This window comes from Rhyacophila brunnea, unplaced genomic scaffold (genome assembly GCF_057557595.1).
Source record: "Rhyacophila brunnea isolate RB1 unplaced genomic scaffold, BYU_Rbru_1.0 scaffold_7, whole genome shotgun sequence".
In the NCBI taxonomy this organism is placed as follows: Eukaryota; Metazoa; Arthropoda; class Insecta; order Trichoptera; family Rhyacophilidae; genus Rhyacophila; species Rhyacophila brunnea.
This window is the reverse complement of record NW_028233339.1, coordinates 46,734,060-46,754,315: the sequence shown is the minus strand read 5'-3', so window position 1 is coordinate 46,754,315 and position 20,256 is coordinate 46,734,060. Positions and strand designations below refer to the sequence as shown.

General features: G+C 31.8%; 1 protein-coding gene across 1 annotated transcript in view; it reads right to left on the bottom strand.

Moving 5' to 3' along the window:
* Nucleotides 1-1,766: 1,766 nt before the first annotated feature.
* Nucleotides 1,767-20,256, bottom strand: part of LOC147064984 (uncharacterized) — a 59,196-nt gene continuing 40,706 nt past the window's right edge. Inside the window, exons 2-9 of the mRNA XM_085958393.1 lie at nucleotides 13,967-14,032; nucleotides 12,731-12,875; nucleotides 10,484-10,614; nucleotides 9,749-9,858; nucleotides 7,326-7,471; nucleotides 6,107-6,308; nucleotides 4,957-5,073; nucleotides 1,767-3,305 (exon numbers count right to left, since the gene is read on the bottom strand). Of these exons, the coding sequence (XP_085814519.1) occupies nucleotides 3,188-3,305; nucleotides 4,957-5,073; nucleotides 6,107-6,308; nucleotides 7,326-7,471; nucleotides 9,749-9,858; nucleotides 10,484-10,614; nucleotides 12,731-12,875; nucleotides 13,967-14,032 (1,035 nt within the window). The 3' untranslated portion in view covers nucleotides 1,767-3,187. The remainder of the gene's footprint in view (nucleotides 3,306-4,956; nucleotides 5,074-6,106; nucleotides 6,309-7,325; nucleotides 7,472-9,748; nucleotides 9,859-10,483; nucleotides 10,615-12,730; nucleotides 12,876-13,966; nucleotides 14,033-20,256) is intronic.

Genomic DNA, 20,256 nt, shown 5'->3' with positions numbered 1-20,256 from the left:
CGTAATTAATCCTATATGAGCGTCCACCGAAATCGATCAGTATTAAAATAATCTTATGTGAACACGGCATGGTTACACAATATGATTCAACGTATTCAACACGGTGCATATAGAATTAATCCTATGTAATAAAAACATGGAAAAAGCTACGATTTTACTATTTAATAATAAATATATTATATAAAAAATAATATGATGACCCAATTTAAATTTATGATTAGGATATACAAAAAATGTTTTATGCATATTATATCGACGGTCCCTATGTAAACTCGGACATCTACAAAAACGTAATTTTACAGGAGAGCTATTTGAAGTAAAAATAGTTTGTTTTCTACTGAACTTCTATGTTTTTATTACTAGGCACATGTAAATTCAGGGAGTATTATAAATACTATACACAGTTTATTTACTCATTATTACATTCTTTCTAAATTATATACTTTTGATAGAACTGTAGTTGTCCGACTTTACGCTGACTTCCAAACATCCGTTAATGAGACAATTACCACATGTCTCACTTTACGTGGGAAAGAATTCATATCAATTATTAGCAACTTTACTTATTACTATTGAAATCCTCATAATTTTAACTATTTAGAAGAATATTATTATCTTCCTATTAACTAACATTTTTTATTTAAAAAATCTTGAGACTGGTATCATTCAGCGAATAAAACAATAATCACACTACAGTCGAACTCGGTTATTACAATCTCGGACATAGCGAGATCTCGGATGTAATGAGGAAACATTCGTTGACATTTGGGTTTATGATTTTCTCCATACATTTATTCACTGTTTTAACGAGCAACTTATCGGATATACCGAGCTAAAATACTGTTAATGTGTTGATCGTTTAAAAACATTTCGACCCTAAGCAATAAAATCCGATCGGACAGGATGCCGCCGGGGACGGATTACGTTTATGACACTAGTTGTGTCTAAGTTATAATGAAAAAGTATCTGCGCATATTATGATTGAAAAATCCAAGGTTTGTGAAGTCCGTAGATACCTACCAGCTTTCATTTCAATAAACAACATCTTTTGTAGTTTATGAAGGCCATGCTTGTTTCGGGGATTTTTACGATGGTTTTCAGATTTTCTTTTTTCGACTTTTTTTTGTTATGTGACTGCTCATTTAAAAATACATATTCTTTGATATAACAAACGAAAACAGTCAAAATAATACACATGCGTTTCTAACGTACTTTGTTTAGGCCACCTGCACGGAGTATATAAAGACACTGGTGTCCGATGTAAATACGGACATATTAAGTTTACGCGGTTCATTTAATAAAATTACAGTAGTAGTTGTCCGTTTTTAGGTACATTTTTTTCTGAAATTAAGTGAGATTTTTTTTCTCTTAATTTTATATCAAGGGGGTCGATATATATTTACGATTATTTTTTAAAACAGTTTTTTTCGAGTATTTAAAATACAAGTATATCGGTAGGTATTTAAAATACAGCGACGGATGTCAGCAGTTGTGTGGTCGTTAAGTGCCATTGAATGATTGCATTAATTGCCCATTTGCTGAGTAAAATATACAATTCATTATCAATTTGACAACTTTTCGGTAATACATCGCGTACCTACTCCTGTTTGCTTACCTGTCCATTAGTTTCTTTTGTGATCCTTACGTGTTATGCCCAACACGCATAATTCTATACCATGCTGTACTAATCTTTTTATGTTAATAGTAAGTACCTAGTCATTGTAATTTATTAGAGACAATAAAATAAATAAAAAATAAAATGTATTGTAAGTAGATCATTTTTATTAAAGGAACATTTTTTTTATACATTTAATTACTGTGTTACCACTTTGAAATAAATCGAAATCTATCATTACAATAATATGACAGACACATTGGCTATATTTTATGGCTTTATAATTTAAGGGCTAAATCATTTCAAATTACTTTCATAATAAGAGTTAGCTAACTTATACATTATTTTCTTTATAATTTAGGCTTTAGGGTAATCTTTGCAACAATAACAATTTTGACCATTTGCTGTTTTGTAAATAATTATGTTTGTTCGGAATTTTGTAGTAAAACACTAATTTATAATACCTAACTATTTTTATTAGCTATGCCGTTGGTGATTTTGAAAATAAATATATATCACTATTAAGATAGTTTTATAAAATATTGATTTATTATTTTAATCACACAACTGTACTTTGAACACTATACCAATGCTTATTCTGTATGGCGCTTCTATAAAATCATGTTATCGTCACTGTAGACAGGGCATATTGAATTTAAGGCCATGGGTAGTTCAGTGGCCTAACCCAAAGTTTTTCAGATTTGCTGATTATTTTATCATTTTATAATGCTCCAATTTTTCAATATTGTAGTATTCACAGCTCTATTATTGGTTTCACAAACTACCATTATGACTGAATGAGCGTTGATACAGTCGTTGCAAAGTAGGTACATAACAGTTATTAATATTATGTATGCAGGTAAAACCAGTATACTAGGCTACTATGATAATTTTACTATAATATTTAAGACTTAGTTTAAAATTTATTTATATAATGTGTAAAACTACGCAAATATTTTAGTCTGATGTAAAAAGTGGTCCTCTGCAGATGGATAGGTGAGCGATGAAGTAAGTTATTGCTTGTATTCTCTTATTGCGTTTGTATCTAATACTATAAGTTGGCTATTGAGTGAGGGCTCTATGTGCGGTTCATCAGGAGATAGTTATTTAAATTCCAACATCGGCTGGTGGCCAACTTATGTAACTAACATAATCTATATTCCATTAGCCTTATTCTAACTAATGCTTTTACTGTGAAAGATATTAGAATATAACAATATGGATGGGAGTATATTTAGATACTTCTTAGCTGCGCTTTCACGTTCCATCAAATCATCCAAATGAAGCACTGGCATGGTCTACAATCAATTTTTACGCATTCATAATATGGGTCTATAGGTGTGATCTTAATGAATACCATGAAAGCCCAGCTTACCTGCTCGAGTAAGTCTTTAGGAGAATTTAAAAACTGGTTATGTATAAACCATGTTGTAACTAAATATATGTTCTCTCTATAAAGGACTGTAACATAACTTTAATATGGGTACTAACTACTTCACCTCTCACTTACACAATACGTTATTTGAGATATTGTCATATAAATATAATATTATCATTTAAATGGCGCAATCATTAATAGCAACGACATTTGTTGGCAGGACAACGGGGCGGGTAGTTAATGCAAGCATCTTGGCAATAGATGTCAGCTCCTTCTCGGCCTTCCAATTCTCCGATAGCATCGCAGGTTTGCCTATGGAAAAAATCCTCATATAAAATATGCTCCAAGATTGCGTTAATGTCAAAAACTTTTGGTTGTTATTTCATTTGCGTGCAATCCTGAAGTAAGATACATAAACATTTATTGTTGGTGTCTCAATGATGATCAGCTCATTGATTCTTTAAATAGGTACTACATTATTGAGAATGATCTTTTAAAACATACAATATACATAGGTACTATGTGATCATTGAACTATAAACTATCAGGAGATCATAATATTTCTTTTGTATGTTAAATTAAGATCCGTGGCTTAGTTATGAGCATGGCCCCCATGGGGGGGGGGGGGCAGACAGGGCTCTAGCCTGGGGGCCTGGGCTTAGAGGATGCCCTTTATTTTACTTTGCGGAACCCTGGGGTTCCATTGGGGATACCATTTAAGGAACACTCCTCTGGGGATACTCCAAACATCCTGGCCTGGAGGCCCGCTTCAGGATATGGGGGTCATGGTTATGAGTTACACAATGATCAGAAAAAAATAAACTGTAAATGTCAAAGCGGGACAGCATGCCTATTACAGCTGACTGCCATCCTAATTCAAATCGCAAATCACTGTCCAAGGTATTATCAAATTAGATATTTAATTTTGAATGGGTATAATGTTGATAGTTAAAAATAATTTAATTCCTTAAATATTAGCCAAGCATTTATTTACCTACCTATAATATTAGTTGATTAACACATCGTTATAAATGTTAGTGTATCATTTTATGAAACATCTTACAGCTAAATAAAGAAGAGTTTTGGTTGTAATAAATAGTATTTTATTAGAGATAAAATAAATAATATAATGTTATATTATGATGATTATTATAAGGTTAGAATTAATAAATATATTAAAAAGCATAGGTAGTATTTTAGTAGGTATAATAGATGTTTTTTAGACGAAATAAGTAGAAGCCTTTCAGAGTTATTTGATTAAGCAAGAAGTTTTGCATCACATTTCTTCATTATCGTCTGAAATTACAGACGATGTGCTGAAAAATAAAGCATTGTTCTTTATATTTCAATAGAATTGCTTTCATTTTATATTTTAGTCAGGTATTAGTTGCTACCTATTGGTTATGGATGACTTTGGCTAAGCCGCTTAACTTTGGTCACCAATGACAGACAGTAGTTAGTGATCATCCATAAATTTAATGTCATCACACAATTTTAACTATTTTTGAGCCCCCAACTCTCCTCTCATTCTCAAAATCTTTTACTTATTTCTTCGAATTATTTCACATTTTTAACTCAAATTCTAAACAAAACAAAATTCTAAACAAATTCGTTAAAAATTAACAATTTCAGTAGATAGATACGTTTTATTTTCTATTTTGTATAATTCAACCGAGGCTTTGACTGCGACTCGCTGTCATACAACCTCATCTCATGGAATATTTTATTTTCGTAAAAAGAGTTTAAATTTTGTGAGATCACATTTTCTACAACCCCCCCCCCCCCTATCCCTCTCGTTACAAATTATTATAATCAGACCCTCTCATGGTGTGACATCATATATGGACGACCGCCTAGGCCAAAGTTATATGATTCGACAAAGATTAAGTATTAATTAAATTATTATTTTCATTATTATTTTAATTGTTAATAAAATTTAATTATGAAATACAAGATAACTCACGGGCAATGACAAACAGACTCCGGACAATTTGGTGGATACCGCATGCAATTGTTTTGACACCAATCTCCCATTCCCCTGATCAGGCGGTAAAGAGGTGTCGGTACACAAACTTGGTCTCTGCAAGCAAAAAAATCATCACAACATATTAGTCTCCCCGATCACACGCTACAAAATCAACTCGCTTTCTTACTCCAAAATACCCGTAATTAGTGTCACCAATTGGGGGGCAAATTATTGCCATGTAGTACAACCAAATTACTTTTCTTAATAATATGGATATGCGCATTACATTTCTAAATATCGATTGATTCGTGTTCAGATATTTATTGTATGTTGAGTTTTTATCTAAATTGAGTTATTATATTAGATAGTTTGAGAAGATATGTTTCACTTAGATATATTATGATAAATGGTATCTTTTATTCAATGAATAATTCACAAGATTTGAGAATATAACATTTTTTATATTTATATAATTTGAAAACACCTCAGGTATAGTATACCTACCTATGACACGTCCCGACGGGATTTGAACCTGTGAATATGCTTTACCAATTAACCTACGGGCATCCTATCTAATTACGACAAAATTAACTAGTAGTCTTTACATGAAATGCATATCAAACTGCGTTAATTTTTGGTTATCGGTTTTTGTGTTTTAATTCAAGGTATCAATAATTAAATGCCATTCGGATCACTCCGAAGTTTAGTTATAGCGTACTTGCACTTGTTAATAATTATTAACGCAATTTGATAAGCATTTCATGTAAAGACTACTCTCGTCGTAATCAGCTAGGATTCCTGTAGTTGGAAAAGCACATTGGTGCGAATCCAGTGGTTAGAGGTTCAAGTCCTGTCTGGTGTTGTATATTTTCAAAAATGATTTTTTCTAGTAGGTATATCTGAAATGATTTCAAATGACGTATGTTAAATAAATATAAGTCCATTTGGCCATCGATTTTCACCACTGTATTCGGAGAGAGTTTCCTAAAGATATCAATGGCTAAGAGGGTGAATTCACCCCTCTCTACTACCGTTAAATATGAAAATCTGCCAGCCTATGTGCTTTGCGGAATATACTCCTCATTTCTCCAGTATTGAAGTAATAATTGAAAATAGTCTTGTAATGCTAAAATGTAATTATGTTTACCTAACAACCAATGGGAAGACATTATTATCGGCTGGAGCTCTGTAATCTCGGTAATACAAGAGGAATGGATTATTTCCTACGGCAGTTGGAGGCAAGCCGCCGGTGCTGGTGACAATGCTAATATCTGCACAGTTTCTGAAGGTCTCAGCCTTTCCACAGCCCACTGCTTCGGTTCCGTTGGGGCATATACCCCACATGTTTCCTGCAAATGAATGTTAAAAATCATTAATAGTTTATACAAGATGGCAACTATAAACTATATTTTATCTTTCAATGCCTCAACCTGGCAAATATTAATATTTCTATGGGTACCAATTAATCCAAACTAAAAATATTGCTGGGGAATCGAAATCAAGTATTGTATCACAAAAAATAGTTATGGCAGGGAACTGATAGAGGCATGCTTCTAAACGAGGACGTTGCAATTAGGGAATCCAATCCCGAGCCTGAATTTATATCCCGGGATTTCGGGATTACAATTTGATGATCCCGGGATTAGCATTTTTTTTAAAGTTTATATATTTTTTTTTATTTATACAAATAGCATTGATAAAATCAGTCAAAAATGTCTAGTCCAATTTATACAATTTAAGACATTTAATGATAATATCGTGTTCGTTCAATCTTGGAAATACAAGGGTTTAATGAAGTAAATAATATTGTAATATACATAATAATGTGAAAGAAATACACTTTTTTTTTATTTATTTAAGAAAATATAACATTCATAAAATTAGGCGTAGAAACAAGTGCCTGCCTGCACGTCGGTGGCACTGGCGGTTAGACGCCGTTCACGTACCAGAACGTCAGTAGCGTCTTGCTGGTTAAATGAATGAATGTATTATTTTTCTGATGTTCTTACGATTGCGTATGACAACAAAAATTGGTTACTTATTATCCGAGAGCATCTGGCGATTGTGACATGTGCAGGTACATACACTTCATTAACATAATTTTGTACACATACTTATTGATTGTGATTCTGTGAAAATCAATCTCAAAGGTTGCGGGATTAAGTTTACTATTACTATTACTATTAAGTACTAAGATTTATTTTCTTATGTTTTGCCTTTAATTATCTCGAAAAATAAATCAGCAGCATGCATTTGTTTTATATTTTTATCTGGAAAGCAACGTTGAAGAACCGATTGGTGAAATTTTTTTGGAAACCACCAATATTATGTATGTTGAATATTCTAGTAATAATTTATTACAATACCTGTGTAGTAAGTCCATTGTACAACGCACTGTGTACAAGTCACATATGCCGGAAGGCGGACTTTATAGCGGAATATTTCCGTTTTGGAGCTGTCCAATGGAATGACGAATCGGTGCTCTCTTGTTCCAGATAACATGAGAGGATTTCTGAAACAGTATCACAAGTAATTTTAATCATACAATTTGGAACATTTAATTAAGTCATAGTATAGAGCAGAGTTTCCCAAAATTTTTCAGACTACCTACATCCTCTTATTATATTTCATTAAAAACCATAGTGTATTTTACAAAGATTTTAGATGTTATTCGGCTAAAAAAGTGTTTTTAATGGAAGAATACAAAGGAGTAACAGCATTTCGGAACAATATATGCATATTATTAATTATACATTGATAGTTTTTCCTAAAACATCTGTTACAATAACAATTATGTCAAACGTCAAAATGTTTACTCTCCAATGTCATGTGCCAGGGCCGCACTCGTAATATTATTTTGAACCCAAAATATGAGATTTGTTTTTCAAAGTAAAAAATATTAGTACTAGTTAATGACATTCATTATTTAGATAAATTTATAATAGTTTTCAGAGTTAAATATATTTTGCCCTGCGTCAAAGTGGAGGCATTCGTATGCATCCAAAATTTAATTTAGAATATTTAAATAATAAACTTTAAAATTTTTTTCTTAATAGCAACTGTATTTTTAGTGAATTAGATAATCACATGTATGATACTTCGCCATTAACAAACCACGTCACAAATTTAATGAATTTAGTTTCAAAAAAATATTTAGAAATACGATATCATCATTTAGCAAAAAATGCAGACCAACCAATCAACCATATTAGACAATATTTTAATAGATTAATTATACTTAGGAATCAATAGTTTTCAAAATATTATTTTCTCAACGCTGACTTTCATACATTTTAAATTTCAAATAAAAACATTTTCGTTTTAAATAATCGATTATTTGTATGAATTCATATTATATATGCAGGGCTTCAATGATAATAATATTATGTTAAATAGATAAAATATTGTAATTAACTATATAATCAAATTTTCAACATACCTACCTGTATTTTGTGTCTAATAGGTTTATATAAACAAGTACTTTTATACACAATATGTCAAAAACGAACCCATGTTATATTTTTATTTCATAAAATATTTTCAAAATACACATCTGTAAATAGGTAGGTAATATAATAAACTTTTTTTTTGTTTGTAATTAACTGTAATTATTTGTGTTTTTTATTTAACCGTTTTATCTAAACAATAATGCTATGTTATTTTATATAGAACAATATGTAAAAACAAGACCATATTTCTTATTCCAATATTTAACCATTTGCTATTAACTGATTTATGTTTAATTTTTCAAAATATTGTGTTACTTGTGTTATTAAAAACAAAATACTTACTTCCATTTGCGTTATTCTTTCTTACCCTGAATCCTAATAAAGTTTTTATTGCGGCAACTTTTTATAATGAAAATACGTTTATCATAAATTGGTTGTAAGCTTAAGTGTTGATAAAATAAAATATTCAGTGGGGCGTTTTTATGTCCGAGTATGGCCCATTTGCAGTAAAGTGTACCTAATTTCAGAGAAATAGAACTTTCTTTCTCAAAACGAGTACACATTGACATTTGTGTGCTACCTCTGTGGGAGGAGTCCAATCTCTTTGTTACTGAAGTATTTATTGTGCGGCCTACTTTAGGACTCACTTGTATACAGGGGCAGCACTACCTCAAGGGTTCGTAGGGACCATCCCCACCCCACATTGTTATCAAAATACAAGTCTGATATTATCATTGTCATAATATACCTACTTAATTTCATGATTAAATGAACTAATTAATTTATTTTATCCATCTAAACCTGTCACAATTTTATAGAGATATGTATTATCATTATACAAATAAATAAAGCAATGATTGTAAATTATGTAATAACATAATGATGATACGCAGTATTAAAACAATTAATTTAAATGAATACGCCCTATGTCAAGGTGAGACCTATGTACAAATTAAGAAAGCTATGGCGTTTATTTTTCGCTGACCGGGGTCACTCAGTCCTATCCTGTCGCCACGATACAAATCTCGTTTTACAAAGGATGTGAATGCATTAAATTAGTATACGCATACTGGGGAGCGAATCAAATAATCACTAGGTTAGTAAAAACACTCGCTGTATGTCGTTCAAAACTGAAATTATTTATTCTGAAAAATTACTCATTTCTACATTCATAAAATCATATTATTATAAGTAGCTTGGTACATAATGTACCATGAGAAAGTAGGTAGGTATGTATACTAAAATTAAATAATTAATGGCTAAACCCCACCATCTAGAAAGTCGTCAAGCCGCCACTGCTTGTATGTAAATTGTATAATATAAATATCTAAATGGCATACCTGTCAAAACATTCTTGTGTGGCTTCAAAGTTTGGGTTGTTATTTGGGCAAAGCGACATTTCGAATCTTCCCCAGTGATTGGCTGTCAACTCCACCTCGATGTCAATCTCCTGTAAAAATGAATAACAGTACATTATAACCTTTGCAGAGTCTAATAAGTTTTAAAAAAGTAGGTAAAATACCATGTTCGGTCTTAAGCGGAATATATGGGCCTCCACAGAATGGAAATTGTAATAATGCACTTTTTATGACGAAAAGTTGTTAGCCATTCGCCCTATCCATTGGGTCCTTGATCAAATGCAAATTGAATAAAATGTCTAATAGTACTGAGTAACGATTTAACAACTTGACAGGGGGGTATTAAGAACGTTACACAATACAGTAGAAGCCGATGGATAGGGTCCGACTGCCACATCACCTCTGGTTCACAGGTAACGGCAAGTGACGACAATATCTGAGGTGCTGTGTGACCTTCTCAGAAATGGCTCACTGGCAGAATATTCAGGTAAAGGTATGTTATCATTTAATAGCTAATCAAAATATATAAATGTTTTAATCTTAGCTAAATTGCAGCTAATTTCTGTAGAATACAATAAATTGTAGTACAATAAATTTTTTATTTATTCGTATAAACTTGGGAAATTAATTAACCGCTGCAAAACCTACTACCCACCTATATCAAAATTTCCTAATAACTATTAGGTATCTAAAATTCTGTTAAAAAATATATATTACTTGTCCAACGGTGTAATGTCTTGAAATGATTCCTTTGGCGAACTCTCCCCCAGCTTCATGAGGCCTTGGTGGGGGAAGATGGACTGGATCTCCGCAGATTCCGCATTTGCCACCGTTCTGCTCCCATTGCACTGAAAACAAGACACGCACGTGTTAGGTAACTTTCAATTGATTCATTCATTGGTCACCATTATTGTAAAGAATGAAAAATAGCATTTTACAGTGTCCTAATTATTACAGTTAACATTACATGATAATATATTACGTTACATGTAAATTGTATGTAAAACATTTCACCCTGGCATAGTTCGCCGTGAGCTTTCTGATCGGAAAGAGATGACCGTATACTATACGGTCTCCAATTTTATTAGATTTAATATGAACATTAATTCAATTTTCATGGCTGATTTTGGAAAAATTCATGAATTCAAGAATTAAAACCTAATCTAATCTAATCTAACATAACCTAACAAATATTCCAGTATATCGGCTATTTTCAAAATGTGTTTGCTGCTGGCTTCCTGTAAAGTGTAAACTGACAAGAACCGTGTTTTATTTAGACGTGAATTTTAATATGTCCTATATATCGTCACTGTTCTGGCAGAAGACACTAATTCGAAAAAATGACATATTGAGTTAGTTATACCAAAATGTTCCTTATTTTAAACTTTACCGTCTGGAAACCTTTTTAATAAATAAACAGTCTATATTTTAAAGTCATCCTTTTTACGATTACTTAATAAACTCACAAGATAGACCATTTCAAACATTTTAACAACTTCAAAGTCAAATTACTCAAAACTAGTATTCTCCAGTTAGTGTGTTCTGCCAGAACAGAGACGATATAGTACTATACAACCCAAAGAGATTGGACAGTTTTTAATATATATTCCGATATACATTTCACAATGAAGTGTGATGCGAACTGCATACGTACAAGTTTCCGGACACGGATATATTACTAGTTGACTATATTATAAAAAATAACTGAAAACTAGATGCATTTTTTCATTTTTTCAAGTAATACAAAATACGTACTGTTATGGCATACATACACACATATCAGTGATGAAGAGTGACTTTTGGAAGTAGGTAGGCTACTATGGGGTCATACTGTGTATGTAGGAACTTGTCAGTAAGACGTCTTACGTGACTTACGAAGTTGTACTGATGAATAATGATGAATAATGATGAATAAGATGTACTGATGAACTCACTAATGTCAACATAAAATAAGAAAATACAAGGACCTTAAATAAACCTTTTTCGAAATGATCTAATTTTGAATTATTTGCTTGAAGGCTGATAAAGAGAAACCTTCAGCTTTAGTGCAGTTTGCTGATCTGTTGGGATAATTTTCCGGTAGATGTCACGATAATCTTTACAAAAACATACATTTACGTACGGATTATTACAGCTTTTGTACGCACAAGTATTGGTGGTAAATATATCGACCGTGTTTAGGAAAAAGGGCGAAACCCACACTGAACAAATGTTACAGGAGAGGTAAAAAACGTTTTTTGAATGATTTTGGTTCAATATTAATAAAAAAAATAGGCACAGACATTGGAAGCATGATGATTGATGATTTGGTGTAATATCTTTTCTATCTACTAATAATTAAAGAAGTTATTACAGAAAAATCATTAAAATTGAGGGTAAATGCTTTTTTCCTTAAATTAAAAATTAATTAAAGCTCAATTAAAACCTGAATTTAGATAATAAATCGGCATTTGCGGCTTACTTCCTTTTTACAGAACGTGTATATAGTTGTATACATTGTTAATATCTAATAAAACCATTTTTCGAAAAATCGAGGGTTACGCCCTTTTCCTAAACACAGTCGATATGGTGAAGCGCATAATATGTATATAGATATATTGAGACTACTATTAGATTATATTACTGTTACTGATATAATTAGTCTTTAAATAATTGCCTAGTGAGGAGTCTGCGCCACTAGTACAAATGATGCATTCATTCTAAATCCTCAGTAAATAGGATGCAGTAGGTAACTCCAATTGGACTAAAAGATAATATTGTAATATTTTTTTCCTGTGGCAACAATTTTTTATTATTTTAAAAGAATCACAATTGACCAGTTTTTATCAACAGATGTGCTCAAAACTTTAATGTTGCATCCACAGACCTATCAGACATAGAGGAAATATTTTGTTACTGCTTACCTAATCTGTGAACTGATTGTTTGAGACCACTGGTCCAATTTTAATATTAGGTCACAATTACCTGCATATCCACCACAGAAGAGTTCATTATCGTTGTAATTGACAGGATTCGGGAAACCAAATCTCCACATTGCATTTCTAGCGGGCGGGTCCATCAGTCTGCCATGTCCTTTAACTCTAATCTCACTCCGACTGCTTAATATTACCTGAAAAAATAATATTATAAATCGTCATGGGCGCATGCAGGGTGCCGCAGGGTGCCGGATCTAGGAATGTCGAATGTCACCAAAGCTTAATATTATATATATTTTAAATATTACATGCCCAAAAGTAGATTGAATCTTCATCTCTAGTTATATTAAGGCGATACTTCAGTGAAACGGCAAATAATTTTCAATTATAGGCGCGAGGAAATTTTGGACTCGCTGGCAGTCTGAGAGCGAACGTCGAGGTGTGAATACGTCAATTTGTTTCGTGATGGCGACGGGGGTATTAATTCTTAAATCGTGTAAAGATGACTAAAAACGTTACCCATTTACTTTAAAAAGAAAACATGTCAATGAATATATTATTATTGTTACTAATAGAACAATAAACAGAACATTAAATGGACGCATGCTGGATTTATATGACAAATTACATTTCGTTCTGCATGCGTCATTTGCAACCGCGACCCGCATTCCGCGCATCGCCTAGCCACGATCTTTTTAGACCATGCCTCAACAGAGGCATGGTCTAAAAGGCCTTCTGTTATGACTAATCAATGTAATTTGAGACATTGCTATGATCTAAAATTCTGATTTATAATGTTGTTTGTTTAGTTTTAGTAAATGGAGCACAGATGGCAGGAATCTTCTGCTAGTTAAAAATAATTTATGTACCTACTTATTTGTTTTCATTGTAATGAATATAAGTTGTAATCGAGAAATCTCGTCTCGAGAATTGTCATGAAATAATCAAGAAAAGCCAATAATGCCGAGAAATTAATTTTTAGAAATTTCAAAGATTCTCATTAATGAAAATCTCGAGAAATTGTCACTTATCGGCTCTACCTTACGGTTGCAACTGAAAATTTAAAAAAAAAAAAGACGAAATTTCTCAAGAAAATTTGACTTCTCGGGAGAAAGACCTCGACTAAGCTAAATAATGTTGATTCTTCGAGAATCTCGAGAAATCAAAACGCTAATCTCGAATTCTCGAGAAAACTGAAAAGGTCTGTAATTATAATAATATAATATGTGGGTACTGTACTATAATAAATATATATTTTTTATAAAATAAAACGTATTACACTTACCTGAATGATAAAAATCCATTTTGTAAGGGATGTGCAGACATTTTGAAAGCTATTCATCTTCGCCATCTGGGAATAAAGAAAGATTGTTTTCATTTAATATTGAGGAGACATAGGTAGGTACCTACGTAAATCATGATTCTTTGATATATTTTCTTAAATATTTAAACAAAATATAATACTAATTTATATTGCCATCTATTAATAACACAAAATAATAGTTTTCAATTGGTTTGCATCTGCAATAATAGTTTTCTTCTATATCTATGAACGTGCGAGTAAGCGTATCTACGTGCGAGTAAGCTTCTAGGATTCATCATGCGACAATCCAAACCATTCAAGAATCCTAATGTATTACGTACACTCTACGTCTCAAAAATGCGTAGCATTCTTGAATATGGGTCGATTATCTGGTGTCCTTATGAGGTTTCCTATAAGCTTATTTTAGAACGCGTCCAGAAGAAATTTCTTCAATGTCTTTATTTTAAAACATTTAACTATTTTCCTTTCGATAATTCGTCAGATGATTATTTTCCGACTGCCTTTCTACAAGGCATGCTTACTTTTCACTCTCTTGAATCTCGTCGGTCTCTTCTGCTGTTAAAACACTTTTGCCTGTTATCGCGAGTGATGGTTTCCAATCCTGGTGTCCTAATGAATTTGAATTTCCATGCGCCTGTCAATTACCTACGTGGTCGCAGTCATGATTTATTCTGGATTGGAACCGTTTCCTCGTGTCAAGCCTATCAGGCACCATTAGCGAGGGGTGCAAGACTAGTAAATGCGCTCCCTAAAGACATAGACATTTTCAATGATGTACTTTGCATTTTATTTTTGAAACTGTATTTTTCTGTATAAAATTGTATATTTTTCGTTCTGAAAAATTATATTTTTCTGTATTAAATTGTACTTAAGTATGTTTTGATTATTTTTTTTTTTGTTATTATTATTGTTATTATATATATATTTCTTTTTCTATATTCTCTTCTCTCTTGTGAGGGTAATGTTTGACTTATAATGTAAATCTCATGTTGTGTACGTCTTGAATTTAGATTTGTTATGTCCAAAATGTTTTGTATTCTTAAATAAATAAATAAATAAGATTGCTAGCTTACAAAATCGATACAAATTTGATTTTAAGGTCAACAATACGACATTAATATTTATTATAAAGTAAAATGTATAATCTATTTTGATGCAATGTTATATGATATTAAGGGGGGTCCTTATACCAACAGAGGCACCTAACGGAAAAATACGAAGCTTGCAATTTGAGACATTTTTTTGATAATGTACAATTTCAACTGTATTAATTAATAAATATGTACTTATCTGAAAACATTAAAAAGAAAAATATTTTTTATTTTAAGTCAAAGATAAACTTACAATTGTAAAAAATGTAATACAATGTGAATTTGTCAAAGGACCCCATCTTATTATTACATTATATTTTATGGACATATTTATTATTAAAATTTAGTTTATTCAATTTTTCCTCGTACAGATTTTTGACTAATTCATGTTTAAATATTTTTTATATTAATTTAAAAAAAAACATCGATTTTTATAAAAATATGAATATGAAATCTTATTTAGGTATGGTCCCAATATTTTAGCTCGATTTGATATAAATAAAAATGATTTCAAGTCATACACATTTGTATTTTTATAAAAATCGATGTTTTTTAAAATAAATATAAAAAATATTATTACTATAAATTAGTCAAAAATCTGTACGAGGAAAAATTGAAAACTTAATAAACTAAATTTTAATAATAAATATGTCCATAAAATATAATGTAATAATAAGATGGGGTCCTTTGACAAATTCACATTGTATTACATTTTTTACAATTGTAAGTTTATCTTTGACTTAAAATAAAAAATATTTTTCTTTTTAATGTTTTCAGATAAGTACATATTTATTAATTAATACAGTTGAAATTGTAAATTATCAAAAAAAAATGTCTCAAATTAATTGCTCTAGAATATAGTCTAAGATATGAATTTTTCCGCTAGGTGCCTCTGCTGACATGCCTCTCCCCCTTAATATTATTATGGTAGGTCAGGATCATAGAAAATATAATATGTAAGTCAGGATTGTTGCGTGAGATGTTTTTATTTTAAGGAAAATCATAATAGGCTATATTATTAAAAATGCAACAAACAAATAACCAAAAATAAATAATATACTTCATTAATTTAATCAAAACAGCTATCGACATTTTGATGCATCGTTTATAGTAAGTTAGTACACACCTATTGTAGTTTTATTATTCCTAATTTGAAATACAGATAACATATTCACAAAATGGATGTCAAATAGGTACAACGATTTATATCGCGAGCTACGCTATAATTAAATTGAATTTTAAAAATACTGTTATTAATCAATTTGTAAAATAATTTCATGCATTATTCAAAAACAAAAAAGCGGCGGGCGTAGGATTGCCATTCAATAATTAATCGCTTATTGAAATCTCGATTGAAAAATTGATTTATTAAAAACACGGCGAAGCTCAATTAAAAGTTTAATTAATTATTGTTTTTTGTATCGTAGGGTTGTACACACAATTATTTAGTATAGGTAATCGTAATGATATCATAATCATTAGATGTGAAAGATTGACTGCGGAATGAATGCCTTCCTTAGTTCATTTCACTCTTATCGATCTCTATATTTTATTCGTCACCGCGTTATCTTATTTGTCCGGTGGTTGTTTATCCAGTACAAATCTTTCAATCGATTTTTAACTAACTTCCCGACTAGCTAGAGATTTGCGACTTTTAGAATATACCAGAACACGATGCCAATGCATTCTTTTAATACTTTTAGCCATCTTTAAGTAGAATTGAATTCAATTTCAGTTAATTCTGTTTTGTATGAAAACTTATTTCGGAAGAAATCCGTTAAAAGTAAAACACTATTATTGGTTGCTAGGGGTCTGGGGGTCCTAGCAACTAAATTATTAATATATACGTGCGTTACTATGGAAATCAATATGAAATGTCAAAATGACATTTCAGTATTCTATATTTATTCAGTATTTCTATCAAGTACAATTTTTTTGATCGTTTAAGATAGTCAAGTCAAGTTTATATGATTCAACAGAAAATTTTTATAAAAAGTTCTTTTCATCTTGTAATTATTTGTGTTCGTTTAGTGCCCATTTGGTACCACTCTGTAGGACTAAATTTGACCAGCGATTGGACATCGGACGTCCTCGGCGATATAATTAAATTGTAGTGTCAATTTCAAAAATATAAAAACATTACATTTTATAAGTAGCAGATTTATACATTGATAGACTTCAATAAATTAATTCCACGATAAAAAAAAACAGATCTTTTGATAGAATTCTACTAATTACATTATTCACCAAATCTCCTAGAAGGAATTAGGAACAAAAAAACTGTCGTTTATTTTAATGAAAATAACAAATGATTCACAAATAACTAGATATCTGCAAGATAATAATATTATGTAGATATCTTTTTATTTTATTTGACTTAACCTGTCAATATCGTCCGCTGTGTGAGGGCGCCACGTACTAATATTTGACATGTCATTCAATACTTGTTATACTGTGATGAGCTTAGTTCTAAATTCGAACACCGGACGATTTATGATAGTATATTTATTTATACGTAAAATATATGCATAGTCATGGTCCCCACATCCTGACCCATCTTCTCTAAGATTAAAGGCAGTGTGTTGCTTTATAGTAGTGTTTTATAAATAGGTTTTACCGTTTTTTGTACCTATTTATAATAGGTACATCGACTTGAATTATGGAACTGTCGTGCACCGACACGCAATAATCAAAAATTGCATCGAATAACCATATATTTTAATAATATGATAATATTCTTAAAGTATCTTTTTTACTATTAGAGAAAATTTGTGGTGAGTGTTCATCTCATTTAACTGGTCAATTCACCACGCTGGATCCCCTATAAGCCCAGACCCTGTCATGAATGACAATGAAGGAATGAAAACCTAACCTAACCTAAAAAATAATCCATTATATCGGCTATTTTCAAATTTTGTTTGCCGGGGTTTCCTTCAAATCGACATTATTAGATTCAATATAAACATTAATTCAATTTTCATAGTTGATTTTGGCAAAATTCATGAATTCAAGAATGAAAACCTAACCTAACCTAACAAATAATCCAGTATATCGGCTATTATCCAAATTTTTTTGCTGCTGGCTTCCTGTAAAATGTAAATCGACAAGAACCGCATTTTATTTAGACATGAATTTTATCTCAGTACTATACGACGCAAAGAGGTTGGGCGGTCTTTAATATACGACCATAATAAATATTTCCGATAGGTACAACATTCCACGGTGAAGTGTGATACGGCGAACTGCATACGTACAAATTTCCGGACATGTAAAAATTAACCATTATTGTATTTTACTGAGCTATTTTTAAATAAAACCATATTTAGGTAATTACCTAATAAATGTTATTTTTTATTGATATCCGTGAGGTTAGACAGACGACCTGTGTCCAGGCCTTACCGTGCACTAAAATCCAATGACAAGATTCAAGACCTGATAGGAGATTAAAAGGCGTTCAGCAAAGTGATCAGGGTCCATTGTCGGGAAGGACTTTCGCTTGATGTACGCAGAAATACAGTTGATTGAGTCTTGACATTTTTATTGTTCTAATTAAATTTAACCACCTCGTCTCACCAGAATGTTGGAACCTTCTCAATTATATTATCTGTCAGTGTCCACGGAATTTTAAATCGTCTTTCATGCGTTCAGTGACGCCCCGCGTGGTCCCCACAAGGGGGGGGCTGACAGGGCTCTAGCCTGGGGGTCCGGGCTCAGGAGAGGCCCGGCGAGGCGAGGCGATCAGATAAATGACATAAACACACATAAAAAATTTGCTTGAATAGTAAAAAAAGTCGCCTGCGGCGCTATTTTCCTTCAAAAATAATATTTAAAGTTATGTGGTTGTACGATAAATTTTTTAATTGTGTATCAATTCTCGACAGCTTCATAATTCAAATGGATGTATTAAAATATACAATAAAACACTAAACATACACATTAATTGTACCGCGTACACCATTTGGAAAATGCTACTGTAGAGCGTCACACTGCCTTTATCCTTAGCGATAGGTAGGGGGGCCGCCAAAGATCCTAGCCTGGGGGCCCGCTTCACGATGTGGGGCCCATGACGCCCCGTGAGGGTAAGCAGTTCTTTCTTTGCATAATACAGGAACGAATGCAAGCATTACCTACAACGTTCAATGAAACAGGTCGCTTCATTAGAAAGTACGACTTTTTAGTTCAACAAATAATCGAAATATAAAAGATCATTATAACTAGTGGTGTATTGTAATAAACATTGTATTACATAATATAATTTTATTGTGGTTTATCGTATAAGTAAAATTTACACAAGAGTGCCTCCAAACGTGTCAGCGTCACAGACTGCCACGTAAGTATCAAATAATTACAAGATAAAAAGAACTTTTTATGTAGGTACCACGTTTTTAAATTTTCTGTTGAATCATATAAACTTGACAATTCTATGTATTAATAATTTAGGACAAATAAGGCAATTGTCAACAAATCATTTTTTTGCTATTCTGCAACAAACAAACAAAATATAGAGTACTGAAATGTCATTTTGATTTACATAGTAACGCACGTATATTTAATAATTTAGTTTTTAGTTTAGTTAGACCACCCCCTTAGCAACCAATAATAGTGGATTGGATTACGGATTTCTTCCGAAATAACTTTTCATATAAAACAGAATTAACTGAAAATGAATTCAATTCTACTTAAAGATGGCTAAAAGTATTAAAAGAATGCATTAGCATCGTGTTCTGATATATTCTAAAAGTTTCAAATATCTAGCTAGTCGGGAAGTTAGTTAAAAATCGATTGCAAGATTTGTACTGGATAAACAACCACCGGACAAAAAATAATACGAGCTAAGAAAAACATGGTAAAATCACCACTGTTTGAGATTAAGTTTCGTGTAAATGCATTTAATCCCAGTAGATTATGTATACATATATAAATTAACAAATATTTCATCAATTTGTAGCGAAGCATGGCACCTTACGAAGGCTCAGAGCAACCGTATACTGAGCTTCGAAAACAGATATTTGCGACGGATACTACTAGGTGTGCGGTGGGTATGACTATTTATGAGCAACGAGGAGATAAACAAGCACCAAGCAGCCTCTCATTACGCTGAGAGTGAAGAGGCGACGTTGGACCTGGCTCGGTCACGTGCTGCGGATGCCAGAAGAGAAC